The sequence below is a fragment of the Peromyscus californicus genome, unplaced genomic scaffold (genome assembly GCF_007827085.1).
Source record: "Peromyscus californicus insignis strain IS unplaced genomic scaffold, ASM782708v3 Scaffold_4__1_contigs__length_199733344, whole genome shotgun sequence".
Classification (NCBI taxonomy): domain Eukaryota; kingdom Metazoa; phylum Chordata; class Mammalia; order Rodentia; family Cricetidae; genus Peromyscus; species Peromyscus californicus.
In genome coordinates, this window is record NW_026294562.1 from 94,519,018 (window position 1) to 94,537,119 (window position 18,102).

The following is an 18,102-nucleotide window of genomic DNA, read 5'->3' on the forward strand; positions in this document are numbered from 1 at the left end:
GGGTTCAAAAGAGAAGGAACAGAAGTTTCCAGTGTCCACCCTGGTGCCATATGTGCAGAGTGACTCACATTATGGTCGCCTAAAACCTGCAGTTTACATTAGGATTCATTATTGGTATTTTTTATTCTGTTGGTTTTGACAAATGTATAGTAACATTATCCACTAAGGTATCATTTGGAGTAATTTGCCAACCTACATTTAAAAGGAACTCTACTTATTCTAAAGCTTTACTGACTCCAGTGTTACTGCTGCCACTTTGTCCCATGCTCCCCTTTTCCTTGAGGTTCTTAGGTGTGACTTTAGAAATTCTCATTTTACAGATGAGAAAATACTTGTTCCACAAAGGTCAGTGACAGGCTTTGGGATCTCAGTTTCCTCAGCATCTACTGTATTGTGCTCAGCCCCAGAGTTATAAAGATGAAAAATTAAGGCCTCTGCCCCTCAAGTAGCTTAGGCTAGTAGGAGAAGGAGTACAGGAAACAGCTTGTAATCCAGTGTGGCAATTTCTTACTGGAGAGCTATGTGAAGTGCAGGGAGCTCAAGCGTGTGTCAGAATTAGATCTGAGGAATGCAGGCTGGGACCGGAGAATGGTTCAGGTGAGGAAAGGCTTGCAGAGGCTGAAGGCCACGCCTGGGTCAGTTCTCTCTTATCTAGGGAGACATTTGTTTTCAGTATATTTCTATAAAAACATCACTTTTGAGGGGTGAGGTTTTAAAAATTATTCTACAAATGACGAGAATAACTAAGATAAAAATGTGGGGTATTAGGGAGATTTGCCCCTGCCAAGGATAAGAACATCACAAAAATATGTTAATTGAAATGGTATGGTATTTATGTAAGTAGAGTCAGGTGGAGTACCAGAATCAGTAATAAGTCCAAAGAAAATGCCTGGGGGATATATGAGAACTGTGATTAGCTACACTGCCAGTCCAGGTCTACCTCAGCTTCATTTCCCTAGACGTTACACACTTAGATGCCCACAGCTTAAGAAGTGTTTGCTGTGGATGTGAGTCAGTCAGTTATTTGTGGAGGAGTGTTTGATACATTATTTGAATTTGAATGCACACAGAAATCTCACCTCAACTCTGACCTGTTCAACTGGAGGTTTGTGTCACAAGATATGTGGGGTTTTTTTTATTTCAACATATGAACAGTGTGAAATATATGCTGATATTTTAGAAAAATACACTGAGATACAGTTTATGCACATGTAGCCAAGTTACAATGTGTTAAAATGTTTGTGTTGACAGTAACATTATACAGAGGCACAATCCCCTATTTAGAGACCCAAGGATACAGAAAACCTTACCTGGCCTGTATTGTGACCCAGGCTGCCTTCGTTCTCCTGGAAATGTGTAGCCTCAGACAGCTCCCCTTCCACACTCACCAGGCTGAGAGGCTAGGCTGTCACAACAGGGAGCGTGCAGAGATGAGAAAATGGCTTCTGGTAGAGATGTGGAGAAGAGGGGTATAAGGAAAAACAGAACAGGACAGAATTGCACTCAGCCTTCCCTCATACTTTATTTATCTGTCCTGCTTCTGTCCTCTCTGTCCTTCTGTTACTCACTTTGCCTGTCTATTTTCCTGGTAGATATAGTGCACAGAGATCTAAAGCTGGAAAACATAATGGTTAAAAGCAGCTTCATGGATGATAACAATGAGATGAACTTAAACATAAAGGTAAGAGCCTAGAAATACTACTCAATATTTGCCTGAAAACAACCAGCAGCAAAGTAGCTACAGACATCTTAGACACATTTTGGTGACTTTTGAGTCTAAGCCATTTGTGCTAAGAAGTAAAAAATTCACAAAAGAAGTTCTAAAGATAAAAATAATTTTACAAGCTAAGTGATGCTACTGAATGTGTTTTTCAAAGTGCATATTCTTTTGGATAGTTCTAAATCATTAGTTAATAGCAAGCAAACAGATGCTCTGAATTCTAATTAATTTCAAAATTATGTCTGGTAATTTGATGTAAATGTGTTACAGATTTAGAGAAAAACACACCTTGGCTGTGCTTTTGATACTAAATTAATGCTACAGTCTGTATTTCTCATTGAAATTTTTCCTGGATATTAATATTTATGTCTTAACCACAATTAATGTGCCAAGTGTTTATTCTTGAAGATTTTATTCAAATTAAGTGTTCCTTAATGTCAAATAAATGATAGAATACATTATTTATTACTTAGCACTTTAATAGTGGCTGCCTTCAAAATGTGTGCAAGTGTTAACTTTAGAAGCAAATGTGTCTGTGAGCTGCTGTTGCAGAAGCTAAACCATATGCAGCAGAAACAGACTCAGCAACACTACTGATACCCTTCAGTGAATGTTCTTCATAGTCCACTATAAAGTCAGGAACTTTAGGCATTTTATTCTTTGTTGGAATGTGGAGGAGTATCTGCAACAGAATATGTTCAGTTAATCTTTGGTAAACAAGAGACTCAGTGCTCTCCAAATAATGGAACTGGATCATGAAGGCTTTAATATGCTTTGTATCTGTAGAGATGCTGTATGGAGAAAGATAGATATTATGCTTCAAGTGGGATATTTATGGAAACTCCTGGGGTAATTTAATTGATTCAAGGCATGTTGATGTACACTTGTATTCCCAGCACAGGAGAGGCTGAAACAGAAGGATTGCCATGAGTTTAAGGCAAGCCAGGCTACATAATGAGTTTTAGGTTGGCCTGGGCTGCAGAGTGAGACCCTGTCTTAAAGAAAAAAAAAGATGGGTTTGATAATGTCACATATTAATTAAGAACATTTCCTTATACTTTATAAGGTACTGCCAATTTTGCATTTAATGTGAGTAAAGAACCTATGCTTTGCTTGTATGATCCATAAATTTGCCTTTGTTTCTGCTTTGGGTCCAAGGACATTCCATTTTGAGAGACAACCAAGGAAGGGTACATACCAAATATTTAGTAACTCAAGGTGTAATTACCAAGCTTTAGAATGGAGCAGGAGACTAAAGCTGCCTCAAAAGGCCTTCAGGCCATCTGTGACCAGGCCATGGTGGAGTGGGCCTTTTTCTCCTTGTTAATTTGCTTCATTTTAAATAGTGTAGCAATTGTTTTAATTAGCATACTTGATACTCACAAAGGAAATAATAGTAATGAAAAACAAGTCTTTACTAGTTATACATGTTAAAAAAGAGTCTTAGTAAGTGTTGATAAGGATAACTATTTTTTTTTGTTTGTTTTTTGAGATAAGGTTTCTCTGTGTAGCTTTTGGGACCTTTCCTGGAACTCACTCTGTATCCTAGGCTGGCCTTGAACTCACAGACATCACCTGCCTCTGCCTCCCCAGTGCTGGGATTAAAGGCATGTGCCACCACCGCCCATCTAAGGGTAACTATTTTTACTTAAACAGTGCCTTCACTGGACCACAGCTCCAGTATCAGAAAAATAGATAACATATTCCAAGGCTAGGCTGTAGTTTGCAGTGAAAGAACTTATAAAAAGTTTACCAAGAAGAATTAACAAAAGGCATGAACAGTCAACATCCTGGATTCTCTCTACAGAGTTTTTCTGCACCGAGAGAGGGTAGGGGGAGAGGGAAAGTCCATCTTTGTTAGTAATCCAAGGAAAAGCCCATCCCTGTGAAGTAAGGATTAAATGCAGTTCCAGTGGGTGGAAGGCACTGGGTGACTGAGCCTGTGTGTCTGCTCTCAGGTGACTGACTTCGGCTTGGCAGTTAGGAAGCATGGCTCCAGGAGTGAAAGCATGATGCAGACCACGTGTGGCACTCCTATCTATATGGGTAAGTGAGAAGACTTGACAATGTTAGAACACCTGAAGGTGTGGTAGCCCAAACCTGTAAGCTCAGCATTCAGGAGGCTGAGGCAGGATTGCCATAGGCTACATATTTAGATAATCACATGCCAATGAATCCACAGCACTTATTACCCTGTCTGTCTCCACCATCTCCCCCTCATGTCCCAGTAATTCCCAGTGCTTTCCATCACCAAACTCAACTGTGCTTGAGTCATACAGTGTGTGCGCGTGTGTCTTCTGTTCCGCAGGACGATTTTGCTATTTTATGCTTCTTGTTGTATCAGTGGTTTATCTGTTTTTATTGCTGAAAAGTTTACTTCGTTCATTGCTTTTTTTTTTTTTTGCCTACTTGATGCATAAAGTTTTTAAATTGTTTTATCTTACTTGGGAAAAGGCTACTTTAGATTCTGTTCATATCCTCCCATTGGCAAAAGACATCTGGTCTGTAGTTACATGGGGAAAATATATCCAGGCACCCTGAGTTTTATGCCTGCTTATTAGTTGTCTACACTGATAACAAGTGAGAGAACAAGAGGGAAGACAGATGGTTTGCGGAGCTTTGCTGACTTCCTAAATGGCTCCTTGGCACAGATATTCTGGCTTCTGCCTCCCTGAGGGCTGGGATGACAGTGCAAGTAGAAATGCCCCTGATAATTAGGAAGACTCAGAAAAGTGGAGGCCAGGAGTCCTGGTCCCTGCTGCGTGTGCGGTGCAGCAGGAAGGCAGCCCTCACCGAATCTCACCTCGGAATTCGCCTTCATGACAGACCGTTCCATGGAACAACTTGCACTTTGCTGGTTCTGTATTTAAAGTTTTGCATGCAGTTAAAGACTGCAAGCACACACAATAATTGCAAAAAGAGGAATCCTGTCAATTTTCAATCATTTGGAGACAGATTATTCAATTTGTGAAGCGTTATAGCTTAGCCTTTTCTCATTCTCCTGTGTATCTTTTGGCTTCTTTTGGTTGTTTTTCCATTCCTTTAGAGAGTGGGGAAAACAAAATTCCCTTTGTTTTTAGTAGTTGTTATGAAAGAGTGTGTGTGCTCAAGTGTGTGCACTCACCTGTGAGGGCATACATGCAAATGGACAGTGTGTTAGTGGAGGAGACTGGGAGCGCTTTCTCAGTAAGCATACAACTTTCCTATAGGAAACATTTCAGAGTGTGCAACTGCAGTCAGGTCTCCACGTTTTCCACCTTCATTACAGAGGGCATCAGACCTGCAGGACTGGCTCATAGGATTCTGAACACAATTTATTATGCAAAAATACTTAGTAAATTTTAATGTTCTTTTGAAATCTATACATGTATCTTATTTTTTGTATTTGTGACTGTGTTTTCTTTTTCTTTAAAGAAAGATATCCATTTGTAAAAGTAAAGTAGATCTATTCCTCAGTATCATATTGGCTTTTTAAAAAGCCAGCCACTATAAAGCAAAACCCTAAAACCTCATCTTTAAAGCGTGTGCCAGCTTAAGGTTAAAGGCACAGTGCTGCTTTGAGAGGCTGTTTGAAGGGACCCTGTTGTGACAATCAGAGAGCACCGAATTGAGTCACACAAACTTGGAACCTCATCCTGCACTGGGACTCATTGATGTTTTGACCCAGTCTGATGTGAGCATGCTTTCTATCTCAGTTTTCTTACCTAGAAAATGTGGGAAATAATATATATTCTGTCATAATAGTGCTATGATATTATAATTATTATTATCATTATTCTACTGAAGTGATTCATAACCACAATATTAGCTTTTCTGTGAATTCAGATTTGTAAATATTGGCCTTGATTTAAATAATATTTACTTAAGTTGTGTGTTTCCTTCTATTTGGGGGAAAGTCTAAGATATTTTTGTCTCCCAGCTACACAACCTTTGTAAAATCACTTAATCATTTCACAGGAATAAAGAACTGCACATTTAGTCACACAGTTTATGCCATTGTCCCATTAGGAGCTAATTGATAGGAGGGAGAATTTGGTGACATCAGTTGGAAGGCCTGTACATTATTCATTCAGCATCTGCTGTTGGCTCCTTTTTTCCCCTCTGGAGGAATAAATTACAACACATCAGCACGTATTTCATGCTTTGTATTTAAGCAATTAAAAGTCATTTATTGTATTATTAATATTATTTTATTTCTGCTTACTTGGCAGCCCCAGAGGTTATCAATGCCCATGAGTACAGCCAGCAGTGCGACATTTGGAGCATAGGTGTCATAATGTACCTTTTGTAAGTAGCCGATGGAATGTCCTGGGTAAACAAAAGGGAAGTCTCTGATGTAGATTGACATAGATTTTAAATTAAAACTAAACAATGTATTTTTTTTTGTTTTTTTTTTTAATTTTTATTTTGCAATACAATTCAGTTCTACATATCAGCCACGGATTCTCTTGTTCTCCCCCCTCCGGCCCCCCTTGCCTTCCCCCCAGCCCACCTTTAAAGGTGTCATTTAAAATCCAAATCAGGATGCTGCCCTGAGTGCTTTCTCACTAGTTTTCAGGATCACCTCCTAAGTATTTATTGAATGCTATACATTCACAACGTTCAGTTTTGCTTTGCACTGATCTACAAATGCAAGAGTGTCCCACATAATCCAAGCTAAGTGGAAATCTGTCCTTCCTGATCCCCTGCTGCAGCTTAGAGCTTCACCTGTAACCCATCAGGAATAGGGAAGTAGGGCCACCTAGCCTTAGAGCTGCCCACATGTACAGGCACGGTTAGGTCAAGGTTGCTTCAGGATTTAGAGAGTGTTTTGTATTTCCCAGTTCCCTGGGCACTGTGAAAGCCTCAGGAATTCTTGCTCTTCCTTCCCTCTTGCTCTCATGATTCAATCAAATCCTAAATCCTGGAACATTTACCTGTGAAGTGTTCTCACCTATTCCTGGTGAGAACCTAGTCTTCTCTCTTTGGCCTTGTCATTTCAGGATCTTTCTGGTTGTCTTCCTGCTTCTGTTCATCCTCCACTTCATCTGCTATTTACACTGCTCATGGATTATTTGTCTGCATCATACTCCTTCTGGACTAAAGCCCTCTAGATCCATCTGATACAGTGTGACTTAGCAGACCGTTCACAACCTCACCCTAGCTCTCTTTTCCAGGCTTGGGCTGCCTATGTATTTTCCTGTACCTGCCTTTCTCTGTGATGACTCTAGGCTACTCTTTATTACTCACGTTCTTCATTGCATGTTGCATGTATGATTTATGTGTGCATGCGCAAATGTGTGTGCCATGAGTGCTTACTTTTTTTTTTTCTCTGTGAACTTTTCTCATAGGTTGGCCAAATACTAAAGCTTTCTGTTTTCCTAACTCTTACCTTACCACAGAAAATATATATTTATTATGTATAAACTTTTTCTTCATTTAACAGAGGATTTAAGGCAACATTTTTTTAAAAATCATACAAAATATAACACTCAAATAAAAACAATATGGCTGGGATGTTAGTTGGTAAAATGCCTACCCAGCACACAGAGTTGCTGGTTTGATCCCCAGCACTGCATATACCAGGTGTGGTGGTTCATGCCTACAGCTTCAGCACTAGGGAAATGGAGGCAGAGGATCAGATCTTAAAGGTCACCCTTGGCTACATAGTCTGCTCCAGGCCACATGAGACTGTCTCAATATGACAATAACAGTACTAATATAGAAATATTTAAGCAGTAAGTTTTATTTGTACATGTGTACCTTTGATAGCACTCACTGTGATGTATGAACAATAACACTTTTTTTTCTTTTGGTTTTTTGAGACAGGGTTTCTTTGTGTAACAGCCCTGGCTGTCCTGAAACTCACTTTGTAGACCAGGCTGGCCTTGAACTCACGGAGATCCACCTGCCTCTGCCTCCCAAGTGCTGGGACTAAAGGTGTGCACCTCAACCTCCCGGTGAATAATAACACTTTTAAAAACCAAATTACATGGTAATATTACAATATTCTATTTATCATATCTATTTTCTTTGTTTTAAGTTCTGTGAAAGACAGTTCAAATTATTCATCTTTGCATCCCTGGCATCTGATACAACAGTCAGCCCATGTTCAGTACTCAATTCACTTGTTAAATTGAATTAAGTGGATTTTTAAGAGGTGTTCTGAAAAGTTAGTGACCATTGTTGTGTCTTTGGGTGACTCTGAATACTTTAATGTCAATGCAACATTAGTTTTATGGTCATGTTGGAGATTTTGCTGTGCACTACCTCTTCCATATCGTGTCTAAATACTAACATCACTGTAGTTCCATCTTCACAGTTGTGTGAAATGGGATACACAGGCAGCAGGAGCCAGATGATGTGACTGTGGCTGTAACTGGGTTGGTCCACATGCGTCATTGCTTAGACAGCGTAAAGTGTGAATGGATTCATAAAGCTTTGTGCCGATTAGAATCATGGGGCAGAAATCCTGAGTTTAGTCTTTAATTAACATGTAACTATTTAAATAAATCTTTTATACTCTTAAGACTGTCTTCAAAAGTCCATATTAAAAAAAAAGTCCATATTAATCTGCATAATGAATCATCTACACAATCCATATGGTGTTTGCTACTCTTTGAATTTGCTGTTAAGGAAAGCAAGTGTATTACATACCTTTCATTTTTTCCCTTTTTCTTAAGTATCTAATTTGAATGTTTCTGCTCCAGAGTGTGGTTGCACATCATTGTAATGGCGTCTTCCTTTCTTCACAGAAGATTCTCACTTAGCTCACCAGTGCCTACCCATTAATCTGTTTGAGCCTTGTGGCACTAGAAATAATTCTCTTCACCCTGAGCACAGTACCTTCTCCATGAGGGCTACTTCCTTGTTTATCAGTTAACTCAGATTCCTTTCTACTTAATTGAACAATGATAACATACTTTCGGAAGGTGAAATTAGCATAAATACATGCTCTCTATGGTTCCTATCCTCTGCTGTCCTGATTCCTATGAACGCAGCAGAAAACAATAGGAAGCTTTAAGAGGCATTTTTCACGTCTTGGATTCCCTTTTCTGGACGTGCTAGGAAATTGCTGTCATAAAGTTCCATATGCTGCTGATTGACCAACCATTAGATACATTTTGCGTAAATAAAATTGCAAAGGACAGAAAAAAGTGGAAAATTTAAAATGTAGCCCTTAAGCTATAGTCACTTGCAGAGGCTGCTAAGAGATTGGGGGCCATGCATATCACTGCTTGATAACAGGCTCAATGAGCTGGGCCTTAGCTGGCCTGGACTTGTTATAATAGATAGTAAGTGTCCATACAACCATTTTTCTGGTTATTTCCTTTTTGTGTTCTATGGCTTTTAAAATTCCATTTTAAAACTAAGCAATAGTAAACCAAGTAAGAAGAAAGAAGTGTCAGAATGAGCTTGAGAAATAAAACGTATTAAAGTAAGAATTTGTAGGACAGCTTGACAAATCCTGATCCCCTAACAAGAAGCTCTTGCAGGAGAAGCTCTCTGCTCCAGACTGTGTCCTTGACTGCTGGTTCCTTCATTTTCATTGTCATTGTCATAAAATACCAAATTTTAGCTTGGTCAGAAAATGTTCACAATTGGATTTTTAAAATAAAACTTCGAAAATATAACTGAAGAAAGTCAGTAAAAAATATAAAATGTGAAAGACTTAGGCTTTATTATACTGAGTACAGACTGCACCTTGGCAAGTAATAATGGAATAATGCCATTTTGTTTTTAGTGAAGATGGAAGGTCTATGCCTGAGAGTTGAGGCATTGACATGCCAAGCTGACTTTGCAGTGTCACCTTCTGCCTGGGTCTCCCTGGACATACCTGCTGGTTGTCTTTAGATGTTGGGGTTGTTGTTGATGACTATGTTAACATTTACTGAGAATGTACCTGAGGCACCGAACTCAACTCGGAAGTATACTGTTATAGTTCTGGCCTGGATCAGCTAATGACTCAGCTTGGTTGGCTTGCCCCAGGCTCTGCTAAAAAGAAGCCAACACAATAGTCCTTGTGTTTTAGATGCAGGAAGGCCCATGCTTGCTTTACCCGTGGTGCTTGGTCTGTACTGCTGTTGGCTGTGTGTTTACCCAGTGTCTGCCCTTTCTCACTGATGATTTTCCTCCTGACCTTCCTTTGAATACTATTGTGGAAGATACAATTGTGCCTGTTTTAATCCCTTTTGGCTTTGGCTCAGAACCTACAGAAATTCCCAGGGTTATTCTTTGGTTTTATTTTATTTTATTGTTACCATTACTAACAGTTGATATATTATTTACCACAGACAAAACTCTTGCCTGGACATTAAACTCTTATGAGTGTTGACAGTTTTTGATAACCCTTTATGAGCTCCCATAATCCGGTGTACAATATAGATTTTAAGTGGCGACCTCCCTTTGCTCATGCCACTGTCTCTCTGCACTCAACCCTCGCACACCTTCCTGCACTGTAACCCTTAATCCTAGTGTCTCCCCCGACAGAAGCCTGGGGCATTTGCAGGTCTGAGTGCACTGACCTATGCACTGAGATGAGACCAGCACTGAGCTGGACGGCCCTATGGCTTCCACTCTCCAGCCAGAGAGGCACGTTCTCTTCTTCAGTCCATTACTTACCTGCAAAGCATCCCTGCTTCCAAGTCCCGCAGAAAGTTAATCTTTAGTGATCTTATGTTGAAAACATTTGAACAAATGACTGCCTTTGTTTAGACTGTGTGGAGAGCCACCCTTTTTGGCAAGCTCGGAAGAAAAGCTCTTTGAATTAATAAAAAAGGGAGAGCTACGATTTGAACATCCAATCTGGGATTCCATAAGTGATTCTGGTGAGTATGGATTTGTTGTTATTTACTAAAGCAAACAATTAATATAAGGAAATTGGCCGCTAATAAAACCTTTGTAAATCTCTGGTTAATCATAAAATCTACTTTAGAATTAAATGATATTTGCTCGTGGAAATAGTGATACCTTCACTGTGATTGTTCATGGTCCATGCTTCCAGAAACAAAAGAAAACAAAAAAATACCAATTAAAAAATTAAAGTGGAAACTTGCTGTTGTGTGCCCAGCTTTCACTAGAAATCATTAATCTGGGTAACCCAGCAACAGAAGTTATTCAACTTCTAATTTTTTTTAGGCTTATGTATTGATGATCCTTGGCGTCCTTTGTGTTATGCAACCATAGCCTAAATAAATGGGAAATGAGTAATCTGTGTTTTGATTTGTTTTTGTTAGTGGGTTTGGGGGGGGTGTAGAGTCTCTCTCTGAGTTGTCTCAATTTTTTGGCTGTCTCAAATGTGTGTACTCGAACAACCCTCCTGTCACAGCCTCTCAAGTAGCTGGGGCTACCAGCCTGTGCCATCGTGTGCAGCCAATGTGTGCCATTAACTGAGGTTATGAGAAATAAGATTTCAAAGTTTTCTCCCCTTTATTTGCAGCAAAAAATGTTTTGAAACAACTTATGAAAGTAGATCCTGCTCACAGAATCACAGCTAAGGAACTTCTAGATAACCAATGGTTGACAGTAAGTTATGATACTCCTTTTTAAAAAACTTTTTTTCTGACATCACTCATTTTACATGGTCTTGTAGTCTTGAAATAGTCAATTAGTTCCATCTTCTGACAAGTTAAAAAGGAGTAGGGAGTCTTGACACATTTCTGAAATGGGCAGTTCCAAATGGTTATGACTGTCACCACAGTTGCTTGTATGCATTTATAGACATTCAAATGATCTTTGTTCTTGTCACAGAGGCTTCATGGCCAGGAGAAGGGAACTGAGAAATGTCTTATGAAACCGATGTAGAGTGAGGCAGTCCGGACAGGTTCCAGATGTAAAGCTCTAGAACCAGTTATAGCTCACTCAGCTCTTTGAGTCCAGAGAGTCTTGGGGGGACCTTGGAAAACATGTTTCCAAATGCTTTGTTACCTAGACTGTAATATTTAGTCTGTTTATTTGCATGTTGCTATCCACCATTAGACTTCAGACCTTGGTGCAGACACTTTGGCCTCTGCATTCCTACGCCAGAACAGGACCCAGTCACAGCTGGAACTTGGGCAATCTTTAGCTGGAAATACTGCTATCTAGTTAAGTGTGTGTTTATTCCCCAGTTTTCTGTGTTAGTCACCATTGACATCTAATGAGATGTGAAGGAAGTGTGTGGTCTTCTCCTAAATGGAGTAGGCATGGTGTTCTTCATGCCTTTCTTCTTTCCTGGTGACTTGGAATGCGATGACTAGTGATTGAGTAGCCATGCTGGACAACAAAGCAGAACTACAAACTGGGGTTGATAAACAACAATAAAATACAGGGCACCAGGGCTTATAGTTCACAAAGTCACCACGCCAATTCATTCCAGAAATTTTTTGTTTTACAAGAAAGTAGATTTCTTCTATCTTTAGGGCACTTTGGAATATACAAGCAAGCCTAATCCTAGTTATTACAATTTTCAGTAAACAGTGAATTACTGAATAATGAATGATTTCTTATAAGTGCACAATTCACTGTCATTAGGTCCATAGAGGTCATAAGAAAAGTCCAAGACTTGATATTAGAAGTTACTAGCATTATATGAGCTCGTTATTGACAGTATTCACTAAAAATTAAATATATATTTAGCTAGACACTGTTTTAGATACCAAGGACCCAAATACAATTATATTTGAAATGAAAATTATTTGTGTACTTATATTCTTAAAGCCATTCCAGGCATTATGTGGGCAATGACTTAGAGAAAAAGAAGTTGGTAAATATTGAGGTATCATTTCTTTTCTTTTCTTTTTTTTTTTTTTTTTTTTTTTTGATTTTTCGAGACAGGGTTTCTCTGTGTAGCTTTACGCCTTTCCTGAATATCTCTCTGTAGACCAGGCTGGCCTCGAACTCACAAAGATCCACCTGCCTCTGCTTCCCAAGTGCTGGGATTAAAGGCGTGCGCCACCACTGCCCGGCGAGATATCATTTCTGAGAGCTGGTGGCAGTTTAGATATGATAGTAACAACAGAAACAAAGAAAAACACATGTGAGATACAGGATTTAGAAGTGTGAATGAAAGGGCTGTGGATATAGCTCAGCAGTAGGGTACTTGTATAGCATGCCAAAGCCCCGGGTTTGTTTGATCTTGAGCACTGGAGAAAAAGAAGAGAGACGGCAGAGGGGTGAGGAAATGGGAACCACAGAATTTGATGATGAATTGCATGAATAATAAAGACATGGGAGAAATACTGAATGAAATCTAGATTTTGCATCAACTGGTTGAACAGTGGTTCCATTTATTGATATGCAGACAGCTATGGAAAAGTAGATTCTCCCTATAGGACATGGGTCAAAAGCTCTGAATTAGGTGTGGTAAGTTTAAAATGCCATGTGATAGGAAAGTAGATGTGTCAAATAGATAAGCAGATATAGGTCTGAAACTGGAATTATAAACTGGAGAGTCATGAGTACATAGATGCCATGTAAAACCACCAGGCTTAAGAGATAAATTAAGAATCATGGAAAGACAGAAGAGGCCTTACAACATGCTTTTAACACTACAGCATCTAGAAGAGGCCCAGATAAGTTTAGATGCCATAAATATATTGTGGTATCAGTTTTAAAAATCTCTAATTTTCTTTTTACAATTTTGAACCATTTCTTTGAATAACAATTCTTTTTCTTTAAGGCTAAAACATAGCTTTCTCTCAGGAATGTAGTATATCTGCCCTCTTCTGTAACTATTTTGATCTCTTCTAGGATTCTATGTTGTAATTATTTCTGGCCTAGCAGCGAGATCACTGTAAAAAGTATGGAGTAGATCTGTAGTAGAGGAAAATAAAAAGTTGTAAAACAGATGGCGTGCTTTAGAAATTTGTCTTTTCAGCATCACACAACATTCGGGTTTGGCCATTTAATTATTTGTTTTCTAATTAGCACAGCTTTATTTCTGGCTTTGGTCATTTTTCCAGAAGTCTCCATTTTCAAGTCTCTAGCATTTGCCTCTCTGAAGTCTTTGCCAAATGGATAGAAAGTGACAGATATTGTGTGCTATATCGGACTCTCCTAAGTTCAGTGCATGAAATTTAGAATGCTGGCATTTGACAAGCTTCTGAAAGGCATGACTCGTCTCCCCCAACACTTGAAGTCTCCCTTCCTGTAATTCCTGTACTCTGTTTGAAACAGTCTAAAGCAAGCAAGATGACTCCCTCAGAGCCTCGCCGCTTCGTATCAGAGTCTGCTTTTCTCAATACCGAATGCTTGGTAACATTTTCTTTTCAAAGAGCTTTATTGGACAAAAATGTCTCTAGTTTAACCTACGGATTGTGCATTTTGAAGCATGGTATATATCTTAAAAGTATTCCAAGAAAAAGAATTTTTTTCTCTATACATTTAAGTGAACAGAATTTCAGATAAACACTAAGTACTGCCATGGCTTCAAAAACTGAATGGCAGATGTGAAGAAAAGCAGCTGAGGTACCATCAGCAGGGCAGGTTTGAAGAGGCCTCCTCTGGCTGGGGACGCACAGCTATTTTCTGCCCGCAGCTCCCCCTTCCTCTTTCTTATCATCATCAGGTCAGGAGAGGGGCACCTCTTACTAGACCTTGTGGGTGACCTCTCACTTTCTTCAAGTCCCTAGGTCACAGGCTAACACTAAGAATTTACATTTTTAACACATCTCTGAGGAATTTCTTCTGACCTCTTATATTTTGAGACCACTGGAATAAAGAGAATGTATATTAGGAAAAATATTTTTCTTCTGTGGCTTATAAAAAGACAGCTTCTAGTTCTGGGCTTTACTAGAATTTTTCATACATGGGTAAATCGTTCAACATGTTTTTAAGTACATGCCCTTACATCACAGACCGACTAGCAGCCCCTCCCTCCCCTAGAAACCCGGCCCAGTCCCGCTGTGGCTCTCTCTCTGTCTCTGGAATGCACAGTTGGTAAGCAAGGATGCTGTGCTATGGCCTTGCAGTCTCCCCCTCCTGCAGCTACAGGATAAGTTTGTGGTCCTACGTAGTCCTGCCCCTGTGCCCTTGACTTGTAGGCTAGCCTAGATCATGAAGCTTGTCTACACCTCTACCCCCTGAAAATAGAGGAATCAGAAACTTCCTTTGTTCTTTGGAACTGAAGGATATGTCTGTCCCTTCAGGCCCCTGTCACGCTACACATGGTGGTGTTTCTCCTAATGCATCTCCTCTTGAAAAGAAGACTGTTTTCAAGGCCTCATTGTGCTGCCTCTGGTCCTGACACTCTGTCTCTTCTAATGTTCTCCCACTGGACCATGTCTGTCAATGGTTGTGAAGCCCTTTCCTACAAAAGTTCACCCTCATGGGTCATTATGTGTCAGCTCCTTACTACAAACTTTCTTTTCTTTCTTCACCACTTAGCACTCATCACATATCAGGCTCTGCTAGACAATGAAAATGTAGTATACATAAAAGGCATGGTTTCTGACATGAGGAACTTACAACCTAGTAAAGAAAGCAAGTCGTTCATAACTTGCAATGCAAGGAAGAAGGCACAGGGAATTTTAAGTGGTCAGAAGTAGAGGGATAGGTGTTATGGAGCCAGGAAATTCAATCTGAAGGGCAGATAAGATGCTGAAGGAAACGAATGGGAAAGGAAACCAGGGAAGTAAAGAGAGCTGTGAAGGGATTTAATCCCAGATCAAAGAGTTTTACCTTCACTTTGTAGTGAAGAGCAATTGTGTGTGAGGCTGACTTGCTAAGGTGGCTTATTTTAAATGAGTCAACATCCATTTAAATATTGACCCCGATCTTAACAAGTATCATTTGACCTTACATTTTCAGGAACTGTCAGGATACAAAGATGAACAACACAATCTCTCCTATAAGCCGTTGCCCATGAGTTGAAGTATGCACTTTGCTCTGAGGCCACACTCTACAGAGGCACTGGTGACCACAGTTCAGGGCCAGTTCCCGGATAGTCTCTCCCATTGTGCAAAAGGGCCCTTGTTCATTAATTTACAAATTGTTATTCAAGTTTTAGCCATTAGCTTTTGACCTTTAGCCTTGATAGACACACCCATAAGAGGATGGAAATGTTATGGCACCTAACTAATTGTGGGCTATTTTTTTCCTCCTATATATTTTCATCCTAAACATTTTAGATTCCTTCTGCCATTCTACTACACAGTTTCTCTTGAATTCTAAATTATCTTGTCCATACATATGCATGCATATATGAATATGTTGTTGCATCCCTAATTAATGAAACTTTCAATAAAATTATGTTAGGAAGAGGCACATGAACTAGGACACAAGACTTAGTATTCAGTTATTGATACATACTGAAAAATGAAACAGATATTTATTGAATAACTGCTATATACTGAAGGGGACCTGTGGGCCAGTCTCTGCCTGTGGGTTCTCCACAGTCTAATAAAGGATTTAAAGCAAGACACAGGCAGATCTTGTAAGGAGGAATCGTACATCCTACTGGTCAGCAGTAGTATGCAATGAGAATAACTGGGATAGTATTTTAAATTCATCAAGGGAAAAATAACTTTAAACCTAAATTTTATATTCATCCAAATTGACATGAAAAGAAATAGTGAAAGTATTTTTAAATAAGCAAGACCTCAGAGAGTCCAGCACAGAGGCCCACACTTAGCACACTTGATGGAGATGTTAAAAGGAGCTGTATGCACGGGTGTCTTTACACACCTTGTATAAGGGTTATTGGTGTCTTAAGCAAAACAAGAAACAATGCCAAAGAACCGTAAATATGCCCATAATAATCCAGAATTCAAAGTTCAGATAATATGAGTGTCATCTCAACATTAGGAGCACTGGGGAGGGAGTGAAAACATGGACTCTCGCAAAGCTGAAAAAGAAGACTACATAGATATTGGAGTCTAAAGTACTGAAGGATTAAAAGGAGACACAGGGTGTAACAGTTGGAATAATAAACTCTGATGATAGGAGCATGTCCAAATTTAGAGATAATTATAAACAAATTGATTTAAATGCCCATTTTAAGATATAGTCTTGAATTGAATTGTAAAAATTTAGCTACTTATAAGAAACACATTTGTTTTAATCTTTTACTAAATTTGTTCTTAGACTATTCCATACATGTGTGTAGGTAATTCATTCTGATTTCCTGAACTTAAAATTTCAGAGGAAAAAAGCCTAACAGAGTAAACCAAGATAAAATAATTGGAAAAGAGTGGAAACGAGCCAAGGATGCAAAGCAGAACAGAGCCTGGCAAGGGCAATCTTTTAAAGGATAAGCAAAATAGAGAAACTATTAAGAAATTTATTTATTTTATTTGTATGGGTGTTTTTCCTGCATGAATATCTGTGTACCGTGTGTGTGCATCCATATGGTGGCTCACATCCCTCTGTAACTCTAGTTCCAGGGGATATAACATCCTCTTCTGGCTTCCTAGGGCATTATATGCATGTGGTACACATACCTACAAGTAGGCAAACAGTTATACATAAAATAAAATAAATAAATCTTTAACGAAAAGTATTTTTCTTACAGATTTGTACTTTTATGTGTATTCTGACTATGAACCCTTTGTCCTCTATATGTAAGCACACACATGGATGCATATATGTGTATATAATTTCTCCCTCGTCTATTATGTATCTCTTCCACTTCTTACTGCTGTCTTCGGTGAATAATTATAACATTGGTAAAATTTCCATGTATCATTTTTTTTTCTTGTATAGTTAATAGTCTTTGTGTTCTGCCCAGTAATTTTCTAGCCCCCGCCCCAAGATCATGAAGACAATCTTCTATGTTTCCTCCAGAAACTTTTCTGGTTTTAGCCTCACATTTAGATCTTTGCTGCATCATGAAGTACTTTCCACAGGTGTTGTAATGTAGGAATCAAGGTTCATGATTACCCATGATAGGATATACAATGGTCTTGGCAATATCATTTTGAATGAAAAAAAAAATCTAAGGCCTGATGCTCATTTTATCAAGTTAAAACAGCTAAAGAAAAATTCTACTTTGAATACACATAGGTATCATTAAAATATAAACAAGATATCAAGGAAATGGCAGTCCCCTCAGGAAGACAGGGTAGAGGAAAATCAAGTAGATGGATGCAATTTAGTATCCATTTTCCACTTGTATAGTAGAAATGCATTACATTATAAATAAGTGAATAAATGAAAGTCAATATTTGGCTGGATTAATGATAAAAATGCATTTTGAGCAACAAGGATATAAATGCTGTTCCAGTGCACCCAAAGCCCAGGGAAAGGTATTTAGAATCATATAATAAAATAAATCACAAAAATGATTCTGAATGCTCTACCTTCTAAGAATTTAATTAGGTCTTTCTTCATTTTTTGTTGGAAGCAAAGACATAAAGCATCCCACTTCTAAAAGATTTCCCACCAAGTCGTTAGGTTCATTTGCTTCCTGAACACCAACACAGAAA

The 18,102-nt window shown here is 38.9% G+C and overlaps 1 protein-coding gene across 5 annotated transcripts in view; it reads left to right on the forward strand.

The window, feature by feature from the left end:
• Positions 1-18,102, forward strand: part of Stk33 (serine/threonine kinase 33) — a 173,898-nt gene that overhangs the window by 117,234 nt on the left and 38,562 nt on the right. For all 5 annotated transcript variants that reach the window (XM_052711987.1, XM_052711984.1, XM_052711983.1 and 2 more), the window contains 5 exons: positions 1,593-1,681; positions 3,679-3,766; positions 5,932-6,007; positions 10,415-10,527; positions 11,139-11,224. In XM_052711987.1, the coding sequence (XP_052567947.1) occupies positions 1,593-1,681; positions 3,679-3,766; positions 5,932-6,007; positions 10,415-10,527; positions 11,139-11,224 (452 nt within the window). The remainder of the gene's footprint in view (positions 1-1,592; positions 1,682-3,678; positions 3,767-5,931; positions 6,008-10,414; positions 10,528-11,138; positions 11,225-18,102) is intronic.